The sequence below is a fragment of the Falco cherrug genome, chromosome 5 (genome assembly GCF_023634085.1).
Source record: "Falco cherrug isolate bFalChe1 chromosome 5, bFalChe1.pri, whole genome shotgun sequence".
Taxonomy (NCBI): Eukaryota; Metazoa; Chordata; class Aves; order Falconiformes; family Falconidae; genus Falco; species Falco cherrug.
Genome location: NC_073701.1, coordinates 8,052,474 through 8,080,459, shown reverse-complemented (window position 1 = coordinate 8,080,459; position 27,986 = coordinate 8,052,474). Strand labels below are relative to the sequence as shown.

Below are 27,986 nucleotides of genomic sequence, written 5' to 3'. Positions count from 1 at the left end.
TAAGAGGTGACACCGATCAGAAAGCTCATGAATAGCAGCACCATATACATAAACCTGCTGGATTGTAGTGAGAGGTTTACCTTGGTTTCATTTTTACGCTTTTCTTGTATCTCATGCAGAATAGATGAGAACCATTTAGCCTCATTCTTGTGAGATGAGTAAGGTGGCTAAAGTATCTGCGTCCTCTTGGGATTTAAATCTGACTTTGTTGTTCTCGGCAAAGCAAAATGCATTAATTGCATGACTGTTATGTTACAGGCACATGCTATTTTAAATGACCATATCCCACAGCATCACCACACAAAGTGCAAGAAGCTTTATTGTGAGGGGAGCTAAGCTTTATTGCAAGGGCAGATGCAGATGCTCAGAGAGGATTGTGTTTATAAACCTAAAGAGCTTCAAGACAGGACGGAGTCCGTGGGCTTTGCTCTAGCTGTACATTGTAGAAGCTTGTTGGAAGCCATAGCACAGAGCCCAGTGCAAACCAGCAGGATGAAGCGTGGCCGTTGTGCCGTGGTTTGATCAGATCTTGAGGAGTGCTGTTACTGGCGCTTCAGGTATGTTCGAGTTATCTTGAATTATGCAAAAACTGTTTCTCATGACTTCGGGAATGTCTCCTTTGGAGGACAGAAGGAGGTATTTGCAGGGAATCATTAGGCAATGTAGCTTCTTACTACAGTTGGTGGACCTCAGGGAGGGCCCAGAGTAGCCTGGGGGCCGCGTGGCTGTAGAGGCTAGATCCCACCCTTGCTTCCAGATGTTTCTGCCGTGGGTCATGCTGGGGGCCCAGCAGAGGGGAACCTGGTACCGTGGGTTGAACTCAGCCTAATCTGCTGCTAACTTTCAGCTGTGAGGCTCCTCGCTCTGGGCAGGTACTTAAATTGATTTGCCGGTTTGACTCCTTTATGAAAGCTGTGCATCTCTTTGACTTGAAGGTGGAACCTGGGATCAGCTTTGGCTTGGAAGTGCTGCTGGTAAACAGCCTTTTGATAACTCACACATCGCTGAGGTGATGGCTCTCCAGTGAGTCCAAGTCTGGCACTTTCCGTGATGTCTTAAATTGGAGGCTGGGGCTGGTGATGAGGCAATGGGGAAGGGAGCCCAACACAGCGGTGTAAGTTTGCTGCCCATTGTAGACATCTGGGTCTCTGCCAGCCCTGACACAGTGGTTTTAAATGTTCCCATTCATGGAATCACACCTGTTTATGCTTAAGTGCCAAAAAATGAATATTTTAGCAATGAAGGAATTCACTCAATTGTGAACGTTCCTTCATGGCGTAACTGAGCGTGTTTCAGAGATGTGTGCTGCCTTTTAAAACTGAAGGCTCACATCATTCTCTTGGTCTTGCTTCATGTGGAGGCATTTATATGAGAGGTTTGTAAATTTTTTTTTTACGTTTAAGTTACATAGTTCTGCTGATACATAGACACCAGCTGTCAGTTAATTCAGAATAGCAGACTGCTGGTGACATACAGCCTCTTTAGAACACAGGTTACAGAATATCCACCTGATTTTGTTCAAGGGACTTGTACATGTTGGATGCGGTTAGAAGAGTTCTTGTATTAATTAAGTCTCCCTACACTGTCCAAGAGGAAGAAGGGATGCCATCTCACATGAGAGGCAAAAGTCTTCTGCTAGTTGCTAGCCTTTTTTAACCTGGAGTCAATATGGAAGATGTAAAAATCGAAACTGTCATTTGAAGTGGGAGAAGAGAGGCGCTCAGATCATGTACTTTACCTCTGCAAAAAATAGGTGGTAAATAAGAAGAACCTCTCTCACTTCCTCATCCCTGCTTTCTTTTTTTTTGTCTTTAATTTTTAAAGTATGGTTTTGGAGATCTGATTTGTGATGTTTAACCGCTGGGGATATCAGGGTTATGATGTTGCTGCCTTCCTGTCCATGGTTCGCAGCTTTCATCTTGCTTTCTTTGTGCGTGCAGTAAAAAGCGCTTCTCTGCATATGCTTTTCTGTGTATTGGGAGGGGACAGCAGCTGGTACCACACATTTATTTGCATCATTGATGGCCAAGGCTTGGATTGGCTTGTGTTAGCTTCTTTACAAGGAGTCTCTGACTTGAAGATGGGCTTATTGATGATTTTACAAGTGACTAGTATTATACTAACATTGTTGAGTGAGAAAACTCCCCTTCCTCCTACAGGTGAGATACAAATTTAAACTACAAGGGTTTTCCTGTTAGGCTGTGAAATGCTGAACTTCTCAGAGACTAAATTTTGATTTTGAAATGAAAAAACAGAATAGGAATGATGAGGAAAGGTCAGTTGCATCTGGGTGACTTCACTTTTGTAAAGGTAAGGTGTTGATAGAAACAGAATTGGTTAAATTAATTTTGAATTTGAATATTAACTCTTATCCTTTAAAAAGGCGATCTTTTCATCAGCAGATTGGAAAAGACTGTGGTATAAACATAACAGAGAAAGAAGCACTAAGATAGTTAGCTGAAATTATGAGGGAGTTGGAGAGTTTTCAATAACAGGAGGCACTGGAAAGATAAGTGCTTAGTTTAATGAAGGACAAATTACATGAGCTGTAATACAGGATTACAAAATAATGAAATATGGGATGAGGATTAATGCCAGAACAGAGGACAGAGCTGGAAGGCTTAACAATAGCAAATAAGAGGAAGATGCTGAAATTTTTAACATAACACATACCTGCAGAACTCACTGCTGTAAGATACTGAGGCTGAGTTCTCAGCAGAATTTAAGAAGGATTAGCTGTTGATGGAACCATGTATTCACCACCACAGAAGATGAGATAAACACCCTGTAATTAACAGGGATACAGATTCTTCTGGTGAAAGTCATAAACAGACTGTTCTAAAGCATCTGGCACTCTGCTGTCCAGCAGGATAGGCCTGTCTGCTTGGGCACATGCTCTTTTCTTGCCCTTCATATTTTTTATGTTGTCCCACCTGCTGGTGGGTGAATTTTTAAGGTAGTTTTGGGACTTCAAAAAGAATGTCCAATTTAGTTATTGAATTCCGAGCCAGCTATTAATATCTTGTTTTCTGTCTGGACCGTATGCTGTTGTACGGGTTGATTTGATCTCCCTATGTATGCTGCCAAGCCCAAGAAGACTCTGACTTCCAGGGCTTCTCAGAATCAAACAACAATCTTAAAGGTGAAAATATCAATGGTAAATTGCATTCTGACATAATCTTTAGAGGACTTCTTGCAGATTTAGCATGTTTCATGATGTCGTTTGTAAAGTGAAAACAAAACCCCTAAAAAGACCCTTGTGCTAGTGCAAATGTTTTGATTTAAAAGCTTAAACGTGGGTAGCAGGATTTCTGGGGTTTATGAAGTTATGTTTTTCTGTCGCTTTGGAAACTCAGGCATGCTTTCTGCTCAGTCTGAGGGCTGCTGAGGGGACAACTGGTATGAAGGTGACATTCACAATTTCTAAGCTTCTGGACCCCGTGTTGCACTTTGACCCTTACCTCGCATGTCTCCTGTGCGTTAGTTTATCAAGTCATCTCCTGCATCTTATCACAGTGGGTTAAGGTCCCTGACATAGTTTACAACTAATTTCTTTGTACAGTTTTGAGACAGAACCTCATTCTGTCTCTGTTGCGAAATCCTAAATGAGAAGTCTCAGCCACATACACACTGTTAGCAGTAAATGGTTTTTAATGGAAATCCCAGGGACCAAATGACACAGAATGTTTGACACAGTGGGAAGTCTTATAATAGGGTCTTATTTTCTTGATCATCCATCCAGTGAGGACCTCACGGTGGAAGGATAAACTGTTCTTATTGGTATATGTAAGTGTAAACTAGTAAGTAGTGATTTAGGCCATTCAAAGATATTTTACCTCTTTGTCTTGGGAGGACAAGGAGAATTACTCATCAGAGGCAACTGCAAGCTGTAATGCTGTTGTGTCAGAGGAAACAGATTAATTAATTTCTTTTCCAGTAACAATATCAACAAAGGTAATTTCTTTGGGGTGAAGTCAGGACTGATGAAGGTGGATTTGGATTGAGGTGGCTAGGCACTCAGTCCCTATGTCCGTAAGAACAAATCCTTTCCCCACAGATCTCAAGCTCAGTGCCTTCTCGGGGGTGCTCCCTCACGCTGTTCCTGCAGCCTGGAGCGCCGTCCCACTCCTGTATCCCTGCTAGGCCTCCTTTCTCCTTCAGCCATGCCAATGCTAGGTGGAGTCACAGAATATGGAGCCCAGCCTCTAAAAACCCATCTGGGTGTCTCTGTTTTCCTTCCAAGTTACACCGTGTGCACGTTGACCTGTCCCAGATCCTTTTACCTGGCCTCTGGAGGTGCCTTTCTTCTGCAGGTGGAACTGAGGGTCAGAGGTGCCTGTCGAATGCGCTGAGTGAAGAGAGAAGGGCACGAGCTTGTCTCTGTCCTCTCTCACAAAACATTAGAGGAGAATTATTTACTGGTCAGATCGCAGGCACCAGCTGTGAGGAAGACAGTTTCCAGATGAATCCAGCCTGCCCCTCCGTCATTGGCCTGTCCATCAAGTGCCCAAGGAAATGAGGGTTTTCTGAGGGTATTAGAAATGGCTGCTGTTCAAGCTGGTAGGGAAACTGTGTGTTTCACTCTTCTCCAAACACTTGGTAGTGATTCTTTCTAGCATTGATAACAAACAAGCTGTTCATATCTGCTCTGAATAATGTGGGAAGCTGTGATCGGGTATTGGAGACTCCAAAACTGATGTTACAGTATTTCTGTCTGTTTCCGATGGAAGAATTTTCCTGTTGGAAAATGAAAGCATTTGAAGGGCAAAATATGGCTTGGGATATTTAGTGCTGAAAAACAAAGGCAGGTTTCAAAACTTGTCTACCATACAAAGTTGTCCTTGAAACCTACCTTGCTTCTGTCCAGTCCCACGGTGGGCAAAATGCTTTGGATTTACAACATGCAGGCGGGGAACCTGGAAGGCCTCAGGATGTGGGATCCAACCCATCCAGGTTTTTGGTTAAATCCTGCAGCCTTGGGAGCCCTGGAACTCCGGGTATTTTGGCTTGCTGGAGACTAAGCTCTTTGTTGTGGAACCAGGAGCATAGAAGTCCTGAGAACTTCATGGGTTTGCCTCTCATGTGATACTAATTTCAATTTGATTTTTTCAGACGTTCTTTTCCCTGTAAGCTTATTCCAAAATCAGTTGTGTGGTTTTTTTAATCTGAGGTTTCATCTGTATACAGCTGTATGCCAGACTGATAAGCTATTCTTTCCAGCTCCTGTTCCATATCTCCTCATGGCTTTTCAGGATTTGGAGAAGTGGCTGGAAAGATTTAGTCACTGAATTTATACTCAGAGATCTTGGTTCTTTGTCTACCTAGTGTACTCTGAGGAAGGCTTGTGTAATTGACTTCTTGGTTAATATCATTCAGAAGAAAAGAATGAATTTAAGAACTGTATCCCTCGAAGACCTGATCATGTACGCATGCGTTTGTCTCTCTTCAGGGCTCGGTACTGTTCTGAAGTTATGCGGTAGAGTTACTCAAGCTCACAATTTCTAAAAATAATTAATTTGAGAATGATGCAATGGTCAGTGTGCTAGCCGAGGCCATGTGAGGCACAGATTTAGTTTGCTTATCCGACAGCAATTTCCTATTCATCCTCAGCAAGTGTCTTGGTCCTCAAGTTCCCCATATTTAAAATGGTGACAGTAGCACTATCCTACTTAATAGAAATTGCAAGGTAAAATATATAATAAGTTGTAAAATGGTTTGTATGTTGTGGTGACCGGAATTTTTATTTTCCTTTTTAAAAAACTCCTAGTGTTTCAAATTTCATAGTCAGAAATCATGAGGGACTATAACAAAAGCTTGAGATATTTTTGCTCAGGCTTCTGTGTTTGTTCCTGTTCTTGCCTATTGTTGCCTTGTCCCTCTCCCTGGATCAGCAAGATCATTTAAGGGGAGTGTCTTGTAAAATGGATTTTGAACTTTTACAAGGGGAAAAATAAACAACACTTTTATATGTCGCTGAAATACATTTTATGTCTGTAATATGTCTTTATAAATACATGGTTATAAATATGTGCATAAACTTGGTCAGCTTGTGCTCTGTTTTGCAGTATGGTTCCACAAGCCAGTTGTGCAAAAACAGCTGAAGAGGGCGAAGAGTAACAGAAGGGTTCAGAACCAGCGTAGCTGGCATAATTGGCACTGAAGTTCTGATGAGATAAAACCAAGAGCTGAGAAAAAGCACTAAATAATTTTGTGACTTCCAATAAAAACTGAAGTTGCTGGGATCTGTATTTTGAGGGCTATGGTGGACTGTTCCTGGGAGGGCACCAAGTAAATCAGATTCCGCAGGAGAACCAGCCTATGTTGTTTGGGTCTTATTAGTAATACCCCTCCTTTCCATTTTTCTGCTAACAGCCATTGTGACATCTGTTTTCCTACCCAGTATCTGAAAGTGGCCTAAATTCTTACCCTTACTACTTGTCTGAGCCATTTAGGTGCGATGGACTCATTGATGTTCATTGCCTTGTCCCAGGCATTTGTGTATGGGTCTGAAATTATTTTCTTGATGTGGAAACATCTATCAGCAAGAAAATTCTGTGATTCACTAATCAAAGATTAATGAAGTACAGGGTGAGATTTTGAACGTTTTTCATGCCCTAATTACTTAACAGAGACGAGATCCGTAGTGAAGCAAAACGTGTTTGTTCCTGTGCTGAGGTTACGCTGTCGAGTGGGACCACCGTAAGGTGGTGTTGAATGGACTCGCCGCAACACCTACCACCGAAGTCTCAGTCGGAGGCAGAGTGAAGTGCGCTGGCTAGTCAAAACACAGCTGGATGAATTGCTGACAGGTTTTGCACCGTTTATTTTTTCAGCAAATCAGCAGTTCTGTGTGATTTATTAACTGAGCTACAGCTAAACGGAGTTAAGAGTTCCAGCAGGAGGAAGTGGCATCTAATCTGTAAAGCTGCTCCGTGGCCACGAATTCCAGTGGCAGAAGGTTACTAAAGCTTGTAAAGTCTTCCTGGTGGGAAGAGCAGAACCCTAAGAGGGTGGTATGTTTCCTTGGTGCACAGCGGGAGGGCAGGCAGATCTGGAGCTGCGGTTGCCCTTGTGCTCCTCGCCCAGGCTTGGGTTTGAAGCTGGCTGCCGGCTCTACCTGTCTTCGGTTCTCGGCTCTGAAGTATAGACTGTGATGCAGACCGGTCATAGAGAACACGTAATGGAAGGTGCGTTACAGGTAATGTAAAGAAAACTAATCTTTTGTAGCCTTGGAAGGCAGAAACAGAAAACTGGAAAGCCTCGATAAAGTCTAATAATGAAAACCTGAAAAAATTAAGCTTGGAGGGACAGTTATGTTGCCTTTTTATTTATTACGAATTTTTATTATTATTTTTAACCACTAATAGAAATGTTTACACTATTTACAAACTCTGAATGGATTTGTGGAGATTTTTGCTTATTACAAAACATTCTTTCAGTTTTTTAACCTTGAGGACTGTGGATTTATTATTATTGTTACGTATCTTCATATGGGAAGCTAAGGCAAATATTTATATTGCATTAGTTTTCAGAAGTGCACAGCACTGTTTATTTTTTTTTTTTTGCTGTAGCTAGTCTACATCAGTGGCAAACCAATGGGTGCAACAGGAAAAAATGCCTTAAAATACTTGTACCTTCTCATAATTTTTTGGTTGAGAGCTCGATTTCATGTGGCAAGTAAAAAGCCTGAAAGTAGCTGCTTCAGCACAGGATTGCAAAGGCACAACTTCACAGTGCAGTAAGTGAATTTCAAACAGAATAGGTTTTTCAGACTTCTAAAACCATACTCAAGACATCTGTTTGCCCTGTGTTCGGATGCGACTTACCCTGCAGGCTGCAGTGTGTGAGGCGGGTACCTGGCCGTGGTCTACAAATCTCTTCCATGTTTTTTTCTAAGAAAGTTAGTTCTTGATGACTGCTCACGTGGACGTTTGTATGCGCGCCGTAGGTGCGGATCGAAATGCCTGGCTTTGGTCACAGCTAAAGTTTTTTATTTATCATCTTGGGTGTTTTGCGTGTAGCCTTTCTGCTATGGTGCGCGCTACTGAGTGGTCATCTTGCAGTTGTCTTCCTGATGGGCACATTTGATGCAGGTAGTTCTGAAATGACGGTTGAAAAGCAAAGTGAATAAACACTGTTGATACAGGCTCGGGCCTGTCTGTTGTTAACGTGTTATTCTAGAGCGGAAGAGGTGAGAGAAAGATGTGACACATACAGACACTGGGTATTTTTGTGATGTGAAGTACTTGATGGTGGAGGGAACTTTTCTCAGAAAAAGCCTGTCAAGAAAGGTACAGCACTGCTTTAGGGTGTTGATTCTGATGTTGTTACGTAAACATTACAGAATTTTAAGGGGCTTTTGGGCATAGCTGTCTAAGATTGAATCCATGTTAAATTATCTTTTCGCAAAGATACACCTGATAAAATAATTAACAGTGCATTATAATGTGGATATGGAAGGGTCAGTTGAAAGTTGTGCATAATTTTTGCTTTTCCTGGTGGCTGTTTTTCATTCATAGCGCCCTCCTAATATGGTTTCTTTACCAAGAGAAAAGAATAACCTGCATTTGAAATCTGCTGTATCACTTTGCACCATCAGTGTGCTGCTTTTATGCTTATGACAAAGTGACGAATTTGGAAGCACCAGGCATGACCTGAAATATTTCTCTTCCTGCACACATACACATGTGCACAGTCATGCCCTCTCTGTTTCAGGAGTCCTAGCAGGCACGTTGTGCTACTATCTGGAAAGGACATGTGGCATTTGGGTCAGTGTTTCTAGCTCACAGACTACCTGCAATCTAGGATGGCTTATTGCCATACACAAGAACAATCTCTGACATACTAGTTAAACAGCGTGTAAATAGCTGCAGGTGCAGAAACCCTTACATTTCAAGAGTTTGAAGAATTGATTGATGACCCTGTAAGAGCCAGCAGCTCTGCTTTTCTGGTTATGGTTAATTATATCAGAGGTGATGGCGTCACATAATGTGCATGTATCACTGAGGCATGTGCCTATTCAGTGTATGCTGGGTGCTACTCTATTCCAGTTCCTTGTCCCGTGGCATTCGTTCCAGCCAGAAAAGAAATGTAAATCGCTGTTAATTTAATGAGCAGGGAGAGGTTAGCACCTGTCTATCTAATTCATACTTTTCCAGTATTTTATTGCGTTACAGGAGTATCACTGCCTCGTAGTTCTAGCTCATAAACAGCTAAACAGTACTTGACATTTAAAGAGATTTTCTGTTGTGCACTTGTATAGTCAAGAGTAATTCTAATCCTATTAAAGATATTATGTCATGGAGGCGTGCTCTGGGGGAGAAGGCTTCTGCTAACTGGCCCGATGGAAAGCAGAGGGGAGGGGCGAGCAGGAGGGTGGATTTATTACTCGATAGTTAGGTCAGGGTTTTCTGTGGGAAATGCCCAGTGGTTGCAGTTGCTGATGATTTCACGGCAACAGCAGTGAAACACAGAGTGCGCTCCGGTAGCTGGTTACTGAATGAGATACTGCAAATGGGTGGAAGGAAAAAAGACAGCTTGTGAGAGAGAGTCAGAGAGACACAGAGAGGGAAGCTGAGAGCAAGGAAAGTGCTCCGGCTCAAGGAGAGTCTCCCAGGTGTACTGCAGAAGCTTTTTGGAAATGGATGCAAGGACCATCTGCTGCCTATAGATTAGAGGGCTGCCTATAGACTAGGAGTGGAGAGAAAGAGCTTATGGCTCTCTTGAATAAAAATCGAAGTTCTGCATAACTGATTCATCAAGCTAAATCATGAGTATGCTCTTGCATGGGATATTAATGTATAAATCCATGCTACAGATAGAGTACAGCCTACATTGCTATAAAAAATAAAACCACCAACAATGCAATGAATAAATTCTGCAGTGATTATCTGATTTATGTACGAAGAAAAAGAGAAGCAAAACACAGGCAGCTCTTATCGCACTGTGGCATTTGCAAGGCACTGCATTTAATGCTGAGAGATGCTATACATTAAATCTGACAACTGTGAAAAGAGAGATCATGGAGAAGTCAAGTAGTGAGGATTCTTCAATTCATCGGAGTCCATCTTTGGATAGCAAAGACTCAGATTTTGCTAAACCTTCTACCTCAGGGAGGCAATTTGGTCGAGGTTTTACGGCTGGAGCTTTCTATGGTACAACTGGATCACGCACACAGAGCCACACTGGGGTCGGAACCGGGACCGGCGTTGGGACTGGGACTGGCGTAAAAAGTGACAAATACAGTGCACCCAAAGGCAGCAAATACGTGGTCTTTTACCTGGATCTATCCTTTGTTTTCCTTTTAGAATTTAAGAAGTGCAACATGGCAAGAGGCTGCCTGTGTTGTTTGAAATACATGATGTTCCTTTTCAATTTAATATTTTGGGTGAGTACTGCCTTTTCAGTTGCCTTCATATGTTAGTGTACCCTGTACTGCTGCATTATGTGTATAGTGCATCTTTGAAGCAGTACAGTAAGTTCCCCCCTCCCCTCCCTCCCTCTCTCTCATACCTGCTTAGAATATTTTCAGTGTTAAACTTGTGTCTACTGGGAAAACGTACATGTTTTCTGTATCTTTATTACTACCTGGTTACTGTAGTTTGGCTACCAACTCCTCAAACTTGCTGGTCTAATATGTATTTTGAACCGGGTTATCTAAGAAAGGACAGAAATGTTGCCCTTTAAGGAAGAGCAGAATTATTGTAGCATTAAAATCCTTCAGTGGCAGGATTTTCGCATTCTGTTGTAATACCTCATGTTGCATTAAACTGCAGGTTAATTTAAATTTGACGTACATTCTTGTTGTCACCATACATCTCATTTGCTTATTGCAAACTTCATTTGACAAACTGCTTTTCCATTTGAAGGAAGTTCTGTACCATTTCTCCAATTTAAAACAATAAATAATGTATGTTCTAACCTTTTAAGGTATCAGCATAAATGTGACATGACTGGAACAGTGAATTAATCTGGATGCAGTTTCAGCTGCAGTTGTCCACGTTGGTGTGTGAAGTCGGAGACTTGCACTTGCTTCTGAGGGATCAAAACTGATTTTCCTCCATCAGCCAAGAGGCATGAGGAGTTGTAACAAAGCCTCAGCAAGCAAGTTAAAAGCGTAATGGCTACTTTGAGCAAAGTATTGTCACGTACAAGAGAAGGAGGAAAAGTTAAGTCATCTGGCAGCTAGGCAGCCTCGAGTGAACAATATTGTTGAGGAAATCACAGGCTAAGTGAAATACTGAGTGTGCATAAATATAGCCCAACATGAAATGGTCCTGGTGGTTGCAAAGCTTGGGCACGTGAACAAAGTCATTCGTGGTTCTGCTCCAGAAGTATACAGTAAGCTTCATAAATAAATAAAAACACCACCCCTGGCTTTATTTTAGAAAAAGGGACATCAACAGTCTAGTTCAGATAGATGCCTCTGGCGTAGAGAGATCACTGCTGAAATTAGGAGTCTTACTAGCAGCTTCTCTGTTTATCTTGACCCACTTACTGAAATAACCTTTAAGAGCAAGAGTTAATGGGAGATTTGGTACGGTGTTGAACCACTCAAGTAACAGTGAGCTTCTATCTGAAAATGCTACAATCACTGAACTTGTGGGCATCCTGCGTAAACAGAAGGGTAGAACTGGTCACTGAAGAACACCTGATCAAAGTTCACTTGTGATTTTTTATTTTTTCTCTTTTCTGTACAGCAATCCTACCAGAAAGTTGTCTTAAGTATTTCTGGAATAAATCACTTTGAACACACCATATTTATAGCAAACTGGCTATTTGACCCAATGCTGCATTACTTTGACACCTTGGAAGTATTTTTTTCATGTGCTATATGTTGTGTTTAATTTTGGAACGGCTTTTTTCTGGTATTGTTACTCATGTCCTCTGTGATCAGTCATTAAGTATCTCTTACCCCTCACCTCCTCAGATGCAGTATCTTTCTTTCCCAAGCAGCAATGTTCTTGACTCTGCATCAGACTGTCAAGAGTCCATTTTTTTCCATTCCTTGAACTTGCAAAAATATTTCAGACCTCATCTGCATGCTCATCTCTGCTCAGCTCCCACTGGACAAAGCTATTGCTGCTTAGGTTAAAGCTAGCCGACGGTCTGGAACAGTTCTCTAGTGCCCTGTGCTGCTTCAGCTCTTACTCTTACCTCTTAATTCCCTTTGCCCACTTCCCACCATGTCTTCTGCTGTGAGGCTTACACCACTTTTCTTTCTATTTCTAAACTTTGTCACCACGTCTCTGTATAAGATTCTAGAAATGCTTTTGGTATGAACCAGCCTATGGAGAATGAAAATGATACTCTGGAATGGTGTATCTGAGAGATGGTAGAAAAACGCTAAATGCAAGATGTCAGGTACTTTTCAGAGTAGTTTACAACAAAAAGTTGATCCACCAGCCTGTTTTCAATTATTCGGAAGCCCCCCTTTCTTCGCTTTAGCTAGCTTATACTCAATTTTGCAAGCCAGTCTTGATGTTCCTGTGCATCCTTCCAGAGGACTGCAGTCTTGCTAGATTCATTGGGGTTTTTTTACCTAGCTATTTTATTGTCTTGAGCCATTCAAATGAACAACATTATCACCTCTTTTTACTCATGGAAATGCGAGCTAGAATGAAGCATACTGCAGGCAGGTGTTCTGTGGTTTGCCGCCTCTGGCTTTGTACCTGGAGTCTACGTTAATTCTTCTATGGCTGGCTGACAGGTTTTGGATGTTTGGCTCCGTATGTGCTCCTTGCTGACACCGTGTACTTGAGGTACTTCTCACTCCTGCCCTGAACGCTCCTGCCAGCCCAGCCCTGGGCTCTCCACACAGCTCTGCCAGTACCCTCTGCTCCCAGCCTGTCCTGAAGCATTCTCTGCTATTTCAGCCCTGTCTTTCTTCTTAACCCATTTTTTCCATTCCCAGGATTGCGTGTTCTCATTGCTTCCTTCTGAATTTCTGTTAAGAAACCCAAATCTAAAACCATGAAGCTGTGATCTGCTCTTGAGCAGTGACTGTCACCTTTTGCGATGCAAGCTATTTATTTCTAAAAAGAGAAGATTCATTTTTAAGCATGAAATTTTCTGAACCTGTAATTCCAAGCAGAATGTGACTCCTGGTCTTCAGAGGCAAGGGGACCACTTCGACACTGTTATCTTCTGACAAAGGCAAGCAGTGTTTGGGGGTTATTATAACAGGAACCTATGTAGGCAACTGGAAACGTGGGAAAACGGTGTTCCAGGGAGTCTTTAAACAGATGCTAGCCTCACAGCTGTACAGCTGCAATAGGCAATCCAGCTGACCAGCTTGCTTGCCACAAAGCTACATGGTTCTTGAGCCTGCGGTAGCAGAAAGGCCGTCTCATGGGAAGTGTTGTTCCACCATGGTAGAATGGTGTTTCTGGGGTGCTTCCTCTGAAAATGAAGACTGGTGGTATCCTTTGGTGTCCCAGAATGCTGGGCATTATTGTTTTGAATGGTACTCAATGTTGGCCCAAAGAAGGATGTTCTTCTCTAAAAAAGAGGAATCTTTTCCCGTTATTTGCTTCCTGACACAAAGGAAGAGGTTGGGACCGATTCTGTTCCTCATGGGGCAGTGAGCTGTACTACTCCTTCAGCCTGGCAGCCAGGTCATAGATACTTGAAGACCAGTTATATATGCATGTTATCTATTATACGTGTTTTTGGTATGAACCAGGCTATGGAGAATGAAAATGATACTCTGGGATGGTGTATCTGAGAGATGGTAGAAAAATGCTAAATGCAAGGTGTCAGGTACTTTTCAGAGTAGTTTACAACAAAACCTTGATCCACCAGATAGAATATATAATAAATATATTTTAAAATATTTTATTATATGCATATATATGTCTGCACATGTATATGTTTGAAGGTAATGGAGGAGAACGGCAATTGGTGGATCCTATCTGTCATTTTGTAGCAGACAGTGTTGCTGTGATAAAGAGGTGGTGGTTGCTTCTTGCAAGCAAGAATTCAGCATTTGCGAATCATATTTATGACAACAAAATACAGTTTTTGAAAATTAGTAGCATGTGTATTATTTAACGTGGAAGGGTCGCATATGAGTTCTGCAAAGCAAATGGATCTAAGTGGGACCCAGCATTAAGCTGAAACAGAAGGTGTTTCTCCAACATATCACTAAGAGCTTCAGGTATTTCTCTGTGGCCCTCTGATTCTTAACAGTTGTTCTTGGCCATCTGGCATTGCTTTCTTTTAGAGATTAGGAAAGTCTGAGCTGAGGGTTAAGGAAGCTTAGAGTATTTAATTGTGTGGCTAGGATGATGATTTACACTGAATTCATCCTAAGTGCATAATATGTTTTGCAAAGGGACTGGGCAACTGCAAATGTTGGTTGATTTAGTTTTTCTTCGAAAATATTTATGTGCAAACATATGGAGATTGCAAAGTAGCCAATATAGCTCTGCAGAAGAAATAAAATACCGATTTTTGCTTCTACAGATCGCAGCTTAATTGTCAAGAAAGGTAATCGCCAAATACAAACATTTAAGATGCATGACTTTCTAGGGTAGATTTTGCATCATTGTTTTATTGGATAAAAGAATTACAGTAATTATTTTCACAAAATGTATCAGCAAATCTTAGTGGCTATAAAATGGAATTTCTGTAAAACATAATTTTTAAAAGAAATTTCACTTGTGAAATGAGAATTTCATAGCATCCTCAATGGGAAATTTTTAACTCACAGGGATAAGTTGTCAAAACATCACTAGAGAACTTTGCAAGTAGATGGTGGCCATGGTTAAATTTTGGGTTGTTCTATTAATTTAATTAATTCATTCATAAGTCCCTATAAAATGCATTTTATTAGGGTGATTTTATGGCAAGATTATTAAATCTGTGATCTTCTGTGTTTTGGGAAGAGCTAAGGAAAAGCTAAGCATAGTCAAGAAGATCCTTAATGTGGTTTCTGTGTTAAATTGTTTATATTTAAACTGCCCCCCAAAAAATCCAATGGGAATAATACCTATAGTTAATGGTGTAATTATAAGCAGAAGTTATAACTTATCTAAATTAAATGGAGTCAGATTTACAAAGTCAGATATATAATATTCAGTTTCAAAGTAAATTTTGTAATAGGTTGGGGGCATTTTCTTGTCACTAAAAAATAAGACTAGAAGAGGAAAATATGGGCTGGAAACTTGCTGGTCCAGAAGTAGCAGCAAAAAGTCAAATACAGCAAATTTTTCATCGATACACTGTTATTAAAATAATGGATACAGGATAATGCTCCTGGAGAGCATTTTTTCTACATTAATTATTTGTTTAATCTTATAGTGGAAGTAATTAATACTCTTTTTCTGTAGATTAAAATGATGTTGTGTGTTTAGCAGTGAGCATCAAGACAGCAGTACCGCAGCCATGCAGGTGACTTTTACCAGAGTCTCAGGTCACACTAAGAGAAAGGCAGCGTCTCCATGCCCTGGGTCTGGCTGCTGGCACAGCTCTTGGTACTGAGGAAGCAGCTCAGAATTTTAGAATGGTTTATATAAGTTAATCCATACTTGTTTATATCAAACGGGAGCACATGCTGTAGGGTACTGGTTAGTTTGAGGTCCAAAGCTCTAATGCTGAGCTGAACCTGTTGGACAGACAGTTAAATCTTGTGAAGAGACTGTGTCCCTACGCGTAACAGAGTTACCTCTGAGGTTTAAGAGGGGCGGAAAGTTTGTCCCTGAAATGAGAACAAAATAGCTAAGTACAGCTTAGAACAGGAAACATTCAAATTCTCTCTCTCTCTTTTTTTTTTTTTTTTTTTTTTTTTTTTTTAATTGTCCTCCCCTGGCTGCGTTATCTGATATTGCCCATTTTCTGACACAGGGAGAGACAGTGAGTGACCCTGGGATGCTTCTCTCTTGACATAATAGCAGTATTTACTTCTGTCGTATTCTGACTTTAATGCTGTAAGTCAGCAGTGCAGTAGCAGTTGCTGTACAGTCCAGTGAAAGTAAGACTACTCAAAAGCAACAAAACAAAAAACCCCAACTAAACAAAAAACCCCAAACCAACCAAACAAAAAAACCCCGCAACTAAACAAAAAAACTCAAACCAGCCAACCAAACAAAACCAAATGAAACAAGCAAGACAGTGAAATCTGGAAAAAAACTGATGTTTTCAATCGTGTTAGCAGGAAGAATTTGGTTTTTAGTAGGGATTCAATAAGCTGTGAAAAGATTCCAGCTTTAGTTTTAGTTTCTCCTGCAAATGGTATGGCTCGGTTGGTGTGCCTGTGCGACCATGGACCTCAGCGAGGGAGAACAATTAGCTACATGTTTTACCATGTCAGTGTTTTGGCTGGGAGGAGAAGGAAAGGTAATATTTAGTTCATGAATGTGATGTAAATGAAGTCTATTAAAACACCTGTATGGTGACATGACGGACTAATACTCGGACATTACTTGAGTCCTGAGACTAGTTTTAATTTCCAGTAGCAAAGTTTGCCTCACAGCTGAGTTAGCCTGCTTAGTCCGGGTGGTGAGGGCCCCATAACTGTTTTTAGGGTCTAAGCTGTTTTAACTTCACAGGGAGGCCACCTGATACGGCATTTTTCCCAGCGTTCCTCTCAGTAACTGCTCTTTGCTAACACCATATTCTGTTCAGGTTGTTTCTTTTTATTTGGTCTTTGTGTTGTTTTTTTTTTAAATAATTTTTGTTTTTCTTCAATGTGAAAGTGTTTTTACTGTAGCTGTAGGTAGGTGTGAGAGTCGTTTGTGTCTGTTATTTTGGATAAATGATGGTTTGATTCATGACTCAAAGGCGGATTTGTTGTATGCATCTGTTATGATGTAGCCTGCTGGACATAGTTTAATCATTTGTATATGAGGAGGTTTATAGTCATTGAAAGTGAGAAGCGGAATAAGAATTTCAAATTGGAAAACAAATTACTCCCTTCCAGCCATCCCTGCCCCCCTGTACTCCCAGAGTTAAATCTGTCTTTAAATATATGACTCAAGTTCTATTCCTTGTATCCTCCAGCTGCATGACCTCAAGCAAATTTCTTCAGCCTTCTGTACCACATTTCCCCTAACCTTTAAAAACAATGATGGTATCAGCTGTTATAAAGCGATGGTTCTAATCATGGGGTGCAGTTATTGTTAATTTTGAATAAGCTTAATATCCGTAGTATTTCTTACTTAGCTCTGGACTCCTAGACCCGTGCAGAACATCTCAGTGAGCTACTTGATTTGACCTTGGTTAGCATGTTCCCTTTTGGTCGTTCCTGCTCCCTTCCAAGTAAGTCTGCAAGAGGTTGATCCAAAGGGGTATAGTCTTCCACATGTGAGTAGAGGATGAGCTTGTAACTCCATTATCTGGCTGTCTGAGGAGGCATCTAATTTGCTTATTTAAATGCTGATGCCACAGAATGAGACCTAGGTAGAAAAGATGGAAGGATGCAGTCCAATTTGTGGAAAGTAAAGTTCAGTTGGTTGGGGTTTTGCTGTACGTAAGGTTAGGATGTTCCTAATGGGCAGCCAAGTTGACACAGGTAGTATAGTATACTATACTTAGTAGCTCCTCTATGTTTATCCCATGTAATTTGTAGAGTTACCCAACCTTTCAACAACTCATGGAAACTGTGACTCAAAGGAGGAACTTTGCTCGATTCCTTGGGTTTTGCTTTAAATACCTTGCAGAAATAAATAAACCACACCTTCCAAACAAAGTAAAGGAACCTAACATGGCTGAAGGTGTGTTATTAAACGGTGGATGTTTGCTGAACTTACTGGGGACTTGTCGCATGGAACTTAATCGTTTTAATATCCCTTTACAGAAATGGCTGCAGGCACTGAACTCAAAGCTATTTCACAACTTTCTGAAACAAATTAGCTTTAAATCGACTCAGATCTCCATTCCGCTCAGTCCCTTGCTGTTTAAGAGCAATTTAAATTGCTGAATTTATTCAGCAGAGATAATTGAACTTCCAAGTGTTCGAAAACTTGACTGGGATGATTGTTCTTTCCTCCTGCTTTTCTTGAGCTGGGCCAAAGTTCACATGGCTGTCCATTGAACTACTCCATCCAGCGTAGCAGGGATTGCGAATATTCATGGGACCTGCAGCCTGTTTGAATTGTAAGTGTCATCTGCAGCTCATCTTCAATAATATCTTGCAAAACTTGGCACCGTGGCCGATAGCTTGATCACTGCTCAGGTAATGCAAGTAGGGCCAGGTTTTCCACAGGGTTACAATACATCCAGGCAATGTTTGTGGTTGTCACGTCCCCACAATCTCAGTAGCCAATGTGAACCCATCTTTAAGTGTTCAGTGTCACAGTTAACGTGCTGGCTCTCTTGTCTCTCGCCCAGAGCCTCTGTGCTGTCTGGGACACAGCTGTCTGCTGCTGGTTGTTACCCCTTGCATCCCTGGAAATGGGATGCAAGCTGAAGCATGGAATGATGAGCGTGTGATTTCTTTTATTTCTTTCTTGGCCTCTTTGTTTTTGCTACGTTGTTGTTGTTAAATGCAGTAAATGAGAATTAACTTTTCAGCGTCAAAACAATTAATAATGTTTGCAAATACTGCTTCTGCTTTAGTGGGGAAGGAATTCTTTACCCATGGATTCTTGTTGAATGTATTGGTCCTCATTGCAAGCTGCATTTGGTGCTCCTATCGCTTCACCTGTCTTCTGACTCTCTTGAATGAAAATTCCTTTTCCTGTTTCTAATCAACGTACCAGGGATACGTAGTTTTGAAAATACATTAAACTAGTGTCTCTTGGCCTCTTCCCATATAACACTGGCAAGTCATGAGATATCAGAGATTGAATTTATCTCTTTTATATGTCTTCTGTTTTATGTGCATTCTGGTACAATTTCTGCTGTTGTAGGTACAAATTATAGGTCTGCAGTAGGAACAGATCACAGTACTGTTGGTTCTTAAAAGTGTATGATGGGTATTGAGAGTTGCTGCAAGGAATTAAAACCAGCAGAAACTGGTATGCTACGTTTCTTACTTGCAGAATTATTAACTTCTAACACTTTAAGGTTTTGTGATTGAGAAGTGTTTTTTTGTGGTGTTTTGTTTTTTTGTGGTTGGTTTTTTTTTCCCAAAATAAATGGGTTTTAATGGTTTTTAATTTTTTTATGGTGAAGAAGATTGAAGCAAGACAATCATGAGCTATGGATGGAGATAAGATTATGAACAGATGACTATAAGCTGTAGGGCTTCATCAGCTTAACGAATTACTAGTCATTAGCAGAGATGCATTAGTTGCTTCTGTGCACACTTTACCGTGCTGCACATGTGATGCAAAGCATGTTAACCTAAACCAAGCAGTTTACTCTGCAAGTAATTTGTGTAATGGTTAATAGTGGGAGCAGTTATCTTGGGGTAATTCTGTCATATATAATCATCTCCGAATACCACAACATACAATCACTGGGTCTGAAATGATGCAGAAATGAAACAGAGGGAAAAGAACTGGCGCTGTACTATTCAGTCAAATTGTCTCACTTAATTTGCTATGTTAGAGAACTGGAAGTTACTAGAAGAGCTGCTTCTGAATCAGAGGTTTGTTCTTTTAAGCTTCTTGATTTATATATTAGGCACACTTTTCTTTAAATGATGCTGCTGAATACTTACATTTTGTTAGTCACTGTGTCACTGCTGAGTAGTGTGGGTTCTTCCCAAGAGTCATTTCTTCCTCTATATTGTCTTGGAGAGTTTCCAACCAATTATCATCTTAAGCAGGTAAAAGAGCTGTCTGTCAATGGATTGTAATTCAGAAATGTAAACATCTCATTTTGTCTTATTTCATAGTAGTTTTAAACTAAATTGGTGGTTAAGAATCTGATTATCCTGTACTTCTGTGCCCCCAGCACCTTTTCCTGCTTCGTCTAGCTATTGCTGTGTCCCAGACAGTGCCTTTTCTTCTGCAGTGTCCTCTGGATGCAAAGACACAGTTAAATTAGAAAAAAATAAACTTTATGTGCTCAGTTGTTCTTTCCTTAGAGTTTTGATTGCCCTGTCATCTCCATTGTCATTGCCTTAAGAAACTTACATTACATCTGTGGCCATAATCTCAGAGTACCTTAGGACCACTTAATATATTTATCCTCTTGACACCTTGGAAATATGGGCTGTGCTTTTATCCTCCTGATACAGATGGAAAGCTGAGCTACCAAAACAAAGGGAATATCTGTAGTGGAACACAGGGTAGAGGGCTGAGAGCTATTAGAGACCAAAACTAGCAAGTCCACGTGCAGGGCAGTTCAGCAGGGGTAGGCTGGTGTTGAGTTCTGCGTGGCATTGCCCATGAGCTCCGAAATCCTGCCCATCACCTATTTGGAGCTTGGGTGTCTTTGCAGCGGTCTTCCCTGCACTTTCATTTCCAGATTAGCTTGGGCAGAGACAGCTTAAATCTGTCTATATCCATGGTGTAGATGTGTCCTACTAAGAGACTTGTACAAAGTTAAACTGAAATTGAATCTGGATCTCTAAAGTCCTTGGTAAGTGTCTTAAGTAATGCACCATCTGTTACATGCCGTGCCATGCCTTTTGAGAGACTTGATGCAGGCAAGCCACCTCTGAACTCCTCATGCTGGTGCAGCATGCTCCACAGGCACAAAGCTCCTTCCACATTTAGGACCTGTAGAGGATCCTTTTATCTGGCTGCGTACTCCAGAGGTCTGGCATCTATCTCACTGACTTCAGAGGTACCTAGAAGAGTGAAAGTTTTCTCATGACATGTAACACATATCCTAAACCTCCCCGTCACCTGCAAAGTGTCACTAAGAAAACTGAAATTATCTTCTTGAGGTTGTCATCCAATAGATGACTGTCAAGGTGAAGACTGTAGGATGTCTCTCTATGGCATCCATTGTAATTTTTTTTTTTATGACTCCAAACCAACTAATAAAATAATTCCGTAAGTGATAAATAAAAAATAAACAACATTGTGTTTAACACTTACAGAAGGTAGAGATAAGAAGACAAAGAAGTTTCCTGTTGCATGCCTGGCAGTAAAAATCCTACTTTCCATAGCCCCTCAAGCCATATGTTTGTCTTCTACTGTCAGAGCAGTGTTTGCTCTAATGGCTTTTTCAGTGTCTGGAATGTAAAAAGAACTCTCTGGTGGGATCTTTTTTTCCACAGTCAGCGTTTGGGAGGATGTTGGGTTTATGTCTTTCAGTGCAACATTGGTTTTGTGTCTTATGGGATGCCCTTTAAAATGCAGATGGCTAGTGTTATCTTTGATCCTGTTCTGTTATTTTTGTGTTTGTTTAGGCTTTTTTTAGGTGTTATCGACTCTGCTCATAGAAGTGACCTGTGGAGGTGGCTATGATGTATGACCTTGGTGTGATAGAGCTATCTGTTACTTTGGCAGGCTGGAATCCCATTTTCTTGGGGATTTTAACTCTTTCTTTCTGCCTTTAAGTAGAAATGGAAGCTGGCGCTATTATTGGATCTTCTCCTTGTTTTGCTTCTTAGCCTGTTCTTCCGTGTACAACTCAATTGGAATAAATCTTGCGCTTTACGATTTATTAGATGTTAGTGGTAACTTCTATCATTCTGCTGTGAGCATTTAAACTGATGATCCAAATAAACTGTAGTGGAGTTACAAGTTAAGACAGTTAGGACTATGTTTGACTTCTAGTGTACCGATTTATCTCCCGTTCATGAGGCTCAAATGTAAAACTGGATCTATCGGATCAGACCAAAGGTTTGTATATCCTGTCTTTGAAAGCTGACGATAAAGAATGCTTAGCAGACACCAAAGGAATTGAGCACATTCATGGAACTCCTTTGAGTCGTTTATCCTATGGCTTTCCTAAATTCACTGGCAGTAAGCTTGCTTGTTTAATTATTTATTCTGTGAAAGGGAACTTCCTCTTAAACCTACTGCTGGATAATTTCCATAAAGATACTCTGAAAGCAGTGAACTGTCCTCCTTTCCGCCTGTCATTATTGTTGTTGTTTATTTAATTAATTTATTACTGGAATAGGAAGAAAAATCAGAGAAATTCTGACTTAAAATGTTACGGAACAAGTAATATTTAGCAGTGCTTAGCATAGCATATGTGTAGATCATAGAATCATAGAAAAACTCTGGGTTGGTAGGAGCCTCTACAGAACATTTGGTCCAACCTTCTACTGAAAGCAAGGCCTTAAATTATCTGACCCAAGGCGCTGTCAAGCTCAGCCTTGAGTATTTATAGCAAGAGAGATTTCACTATTTCTCATGATAATTTATTCCAGTCTTTAATTGTTCTCCATTCATTCACTTTGTTCTCAGTTTTTCTTATAGTGGCACCAAAATTTTCCCTGAAGCAACATGTGTCTGTTGTTTGCCTTGGTGGCACTGCTGGATGATCTCCAGTTTCTTGAGCTGGGACGTTCAAACCTGGACACAGTAGTCCAGGTATGGTCTGCAAGTGCTGAGTGCAATAACCACATCCCTTGCTTGCTTGAGCTGATGGATATAGTCTTGCCAGTGCAGACTGGGGCTGGATTTAAATGTTTATACTAATATTTATACTGCCCCGGTAGACTGTGGTGTGGCTTTTAACATCACGTCTGGAGCATCAGCATGCACAGCACTCCCTATAGCATTCATATAGAGATGAAGCAGCTTTACTGTGAGGACAGAAATGTTTTCTTCCTCACTTTTGAGCATTTACACTCATATTACATTGCTGCAATTAAACATTTTAATCCTTTTATTGTTTTTCCCTCCGGGAGCAGATCTGACTGCCTTCCCTTGCAGCCTCTCCTGCAGTACACTTCAGCTAAAACATTCCTGCTTCTTCGAGCCATTCAGCAGTTTCTGTAGCCCATCCTGCAGCTGTGTCACTGTAAGTCATACTTAGTTTTAAACTCCATCCAGCTTGAATGTACAGTTGGCGCAAGTGCTGACAAGAACAAAAACACTGATCTTACCACCCCCTCTCCAAGCAGCCGCAGTGTACGATTGTGTTCTCTAGTACGGTATATTGATTTTATACATTGCTATGTGTTACACTGCTTCATGGTATTTATCGGAACTGCTGACTGCTTTTTTTCTTCCACAGTACTTTTATTTTTCTGGTCTGGTCAGGGCTCCTGCAGTCCAGCTAGTGCTTGTTTTCTCTGTTCTGTTTAGACTCATTAAGAAGGTGTATCTCAGAATCATGAGATTTTAGGAGTTCATTATTTTTAACAGGACTGGGTTTGGAACAGATTAATGGTTGTGGGGGTGTGTGGTTTGTTTTTTTTTTTAAATAAAAAGCTAAATATATTTGTGTATTCTCATGAGTGGCGTTTTTTAAAATGATACTTTCTATTTTAGGCTTATGTTGAGGGCGGTTGGGGAACAGCTAAAGCTTGAAAACAATGTGTCTGTCTGAAAAACAGCCTGTAGAAACAGAGGTGGTGGGTTTTTTACATGTTTTATCGAAGTGCAGACTGCATGACAACTCTGTGTGTTTCCTAACAGCGTATCTGTTCTGACATGTGTCCTAGTTTTAATCCTTTTTCAAGTTCTTGAATGTATTTTCTTTAGAGGGCTGTATTAGAGCCCAACAGTATTTCTTTCAGGATACTTCATCTTGCTTGTCCTCATAGAAATAGCTGGGATCAAGCACGTTTCCACAACACACACAGTTCTGGAACGTCCAAGGCTGCAGGTTTCTCACTTAAAAGCTTCTGCAGCTGTGTGTGAGCAGTAATAAATGGTTGACAGAAGCCTCTGGGGACAACTTTAAATGGGTGAACTGTTCCCTATTTCAGCAGTCGCGGGGATTTTTTTCCCCACCGGTTGGATGCTATGTTATGAGCCTGACCCAATCCTTAGTGACAGCTTGTCGGGCTGATTAATGTAGACTCCAGAGAATAGCTCTTTGCTGTCTGATTGATTCATTTCGCCAATAGAATTCACATTCCTGTAGTGTGAATAATAAACAAGTGATTTAATGAGTTCCCCAAAACCTATTCCAAATGGCGTATCCTGACTGGAGCAGCGCATGCTTTTGGAAAGCTTAAATACTTGCTGTATGTTACATGCTGAAGATCCACTGAATTACGTGTCTCCCATAAATCCAAATTAGAACATTAAAAATGAATTTTCTTCGGTGCTGTACCATTAAGACACATTACCAGAAATTTCACCTACATTTAAATTGTTAGTTACTTCCAATTTTTTTGGTTCTTAAGCACTGATATTTTTTTTCCCTCTCTGTGCTTCCCACCCTGGAATGTGTTTCTCATGAAACTACTATTTCTTTGCAGCATCCACTAATTTTTATCTCAAAAGGAGCCATGCAAAAGGTGGGAGGAAGTTTATTCTTCCTCCAGGCTGTCATTATCACGTGTATCCCTGATGCTGGTATTTTTTGGTGGTGTCCCACCTTGTTTTGGGGTTCTGTGTATACATAGGTATTGGATGTTCTAGTTTCTGTGTCTTGGGAGACTCTCAGGAGCACGAAAGAACAGGGAGCATTATGGCACAGCAGGAAGATAGGGGAGTGGAGCCAGAGCAATGGAAAGGAGAAAGAATTTCTTGTTTGAATCCGGATGGTTTCTGTTTCCTTATTATTCAAGAACTCTTAAAACTGCAATTAGGTGATCCTGATTCTGGATCTACAAAGAGTTCTCCAGCAAACACAATCAAGAAGGGTGTGCATAAAACTAATATAAAAAGAGGAAAACAACACTATTGTAATTCTATATGGGCTCTTGCTTGTGGAGCATATACGTAGAAGTATTTTTATCTTTTAAAGCTTTACTGTGTGCATCATAAAGAAACATGAAAGAAAATGGGGGAAGTAAAAACATCCATAGTTTCTTCCCCTCTGTCCCTTCTGGTTTCTTCCTCCTCCTTTCTTTTGTCAGAACCCCCAGCACACAATGTGTTGCTGCCCCAAGTTTAGCTGTACACCTACCTAGCTGTTCTCCACACCCAGCCTTGCTGGTGCTAAAGTCGTACCTGCCCTTTTGTGATTCAAAATTTGAGTAACTGAGCGAGGGAAGGAAAGATCCTGATGAGGTTATGATCAGGTTTCTGAGGAATAACAGCTGCTGGCTTATTTGCTTGCTTTCCCAGCCTCCATCAGAGAAAGCTGAGAGGGTTCGTTTGCACTTGTGTGAGGCATTGCTTTTATAAATCCGATAGCGCTGTGCCTGCATGCACACGGTTCTCTGACATGACTTCAGGGTTTTGAGTGGATAATTGGTAGATTTTTTTTTTCTGTTGCTGTTGAAAGAAACTCAACACCTTCTAAAGAACCTTCTTTCTGTCCTCAACTTCTTGGTAAAAGGTTCTAGAAGCTGTAGTTACAATACCACTTTAATGACAGTCTCTGGCATAATTTTTTGCTTCATTGCACCTTGGGGGGGAGAGGGAAACTTCTTCCTTCATTCTTTCTGTCCTGTAGTGTCTCCTGCTTCTCTCTGTCCTTCCAAGACTGCAACCTGATGTGACATTCATTTCAGCAGTGGCTCTTTTTGCTGCAGTATCAGTGCAGATTTATGTCTGGGCATTGATGCAATGTATTTTCTAGGTAGTCAGCTCAAGGTTATCTGTGTTACGTGTTGTGGGCAGGTTTAGCAAAGAAAATGTTCAAACCCAATAGCGTGAAGAGGAAAAACAGGCTTATTGCGTTATGGCTGCTTAGGATTATATAGACTATATAGACTTAAGATGTGTCTTAGGGCTGGCATGAGCACGGCAGTGCTGAAACAAAAGGCAGTGTACAGAATCAGGAACATACGCTTGAAAGGAAAAACCTTGGGACCACAGAGACATCGCAGTGTCATCACTGTGCTGGATGGACCTGAATTATTTTTCCTCCAAAGGATTAGGTAGTATTTGTGGTGCCTGTTTTGCATAAGTTAGGTGCCCCATTATTTTCATATAAAAATAGTTTAAAAGCGCAGAGAGCATGACATTACACGTGATTGAGTGAGATTGTTTTAACGATAAGGCACAGCTCAGCTTCTTGAGGCTGAGCAGAGGCAGCCTTTTGCCTAGCGTTCCAGGAAGAAGGAGCAAGAAGAGGATGCAAATATTTTTAGTTCTCCAGGGTAAAACAGTGGGCACTGGAGAAAGACTGTGCCCAATAGTCTTAGTCATGAATATGCTTAATTTAAATTGCTCTTGAGTACTTGACACTAGTTGAGCCCATTAAAATATGCCTTTTTGATAGACTTTGTTGTTTTCAGTAAAGTTGTTATTTTGTAACACTCGTGCAAGTACTTGGAAAATCAAGCCTTGTACTCCAGTCCTACCTGAGACTCGTTTTTAGAAAATTAGACCTGAGCCATCAATTGAAAAAAAAACCACCCAACAAAACGGACAACCAAAACCACCACCAAACCAACAACTTCAAGGGAAGTCCTGACCTCAAACATCCATAATCAAAAGTAGGATTTTTGAAAGCTTTCATCACTGACTGGGCTTTGCTGCTGCTGGAGTCAGCTGTCTGAAAGAAGAACGGATTGACGGCCAGTTTCAAACTGCTGTATGCCTGGTAGCCCATTCAGTGACTGGCCAGATGCTAGTGCCTGAGGATTTGTTAAGCTTGTTCCCAACAGCTTGTGACAGGGTTCTTTGTGTCTTGAAAACTCCGTTGTTTGTCTTTCCAGCTCCGTGGACAGGAGTCATCTTGCCTTAATTATCTATGTTTGCCAACAGATGTCTGCTATGGAGATCTGTGCTATAGATGCTGTATCTGAGAGATTCCCCAAAAGCTTCCTTCATAGATGACTGAGAGGCTATGGCTAAACTTGTTCTAATGTAGATGATTCAGATCAGACAGGTAAACATGATTACCAGAGCTTCTGCTTTGGTACTTTGTAGATGGCTAAAGCAAAGTGAGATGGATCTTAGCTTGAATATTCAGATAGGCATATGTGATGCTGAGTGATAAATGACGAGGATATTTCCATTTGCAGACTCCCAGGGCGCATGCAGTTGTTCTAGCCTTTTAAACTGTTTTTTTGTTGTTTTTCTTTTTGATACATAGTTGCCTGTCATTTAGTGGGAGACAATTTAAAATGTCTTTGCCATTAAGCAAAAACTCTCACCTTGATTTAGTTGCTGTTAAGTCAGATGACTCCAAGTTATCTCTGTTTAAGTTACTAATTAGGAGGAGACTTTTAAAAGTTTTTTTCAGAGCCTAGTCATTAAAATATAGCAACAGGGATAGAAAATACATTTCAGCTGACAAGTGACATGAGCTTTTATTTAACAGTTCTTATTCAAAGGTACTGAATTGGGAAGACCTGCTTAAATGAATCCATTCTTCTGTCTTCAGAATAGTGTGGTTTTGTAAAAGAGATTCCTGCTCGTTCTGGACTGATACGCCCATGTGATCCCATGGCAAAAGCATAAAGAGCTCCATTTATTCATGACTTCATGGGGACTTTCCACAGTGAGTGCAAGCCAGGAGCACAGGAACGCTGCCATAGCTACCACTGAGCTGTAACCTTCAGGCAATTTCTTTACAGAGTTTTTCTTTAGTAGATTTGCTTACAAAAAGGTGCCTGGTGATGATGCCTTCCAAATAGGTTTGGGATACGCTGGCAGAGGGACACGTGAGAGTGTCTTACTTTGTGTTAATCTGTGCTGTAGATGAAAGGCTTTACAGTTTTTTCATTTCCTAAGGAAAAACTAGGGGTCAGAAGTGGGAAGAACCCAAGGACTTGGGTGATACTGGGTTTGCTTTGTGGTTAAGTGCAAGTTGCTTTCTACTGCTGCCTTTCGTGAACATAAGTGAAATAAGTAAATAAAGTGAAGACTCAGGAGAAGCCTAATACTAATACTTTTCCTCTGCTAACCCTCCTGAAAGGAAAACTAACAAAAAATCCAAGATGAAGATAGGGAGGAGTGTTAAGACACCTTTCTTCTTCAAACTTCAAAGCCGTTTATTAAGAATTACAATTGATGTCATTGGAGAGAAGTCTTGGGAAGTCACAAATAGTACTTTTCAAAGGTAGGCACGTGTGGTACAGAGGGCTTGACTGTCTCAGCCAGGGCCATGCAGGA

At 40.9% G+C, this 27,986-nt stretch overlaps 1 protein-coding gene across 3 annotated transcripts in view; it reads left to right on the top strand.

Moving 5' to 3' along the window:
* TSPAN9 (tetraspanin 9) overlaps positions 1-27,986 on the top strand; it is a 185,038-nt gene that overhangs the window by 72,926 nt on the left and 84,126 nt on the right. For 2 of the 3 annotated variants that reach the window (XM_055711167.1, XM_055711166.1), the window contains one exon: positions 10,308-10,387. In XM_055711167.1, the coding sequence (XP_055567142.1) occupies positions 10,325-10,387 (63 nt within the window). In that variant the 5' untranslated portion in view covers positions 10,308-10,324. Of the gene's footprint in view, positions 1-9,938; positions 10,388-27,986 lie in introns of those variants that run through there. The other variant, XM_055711165.1, reaches the window with a different exon arrangement.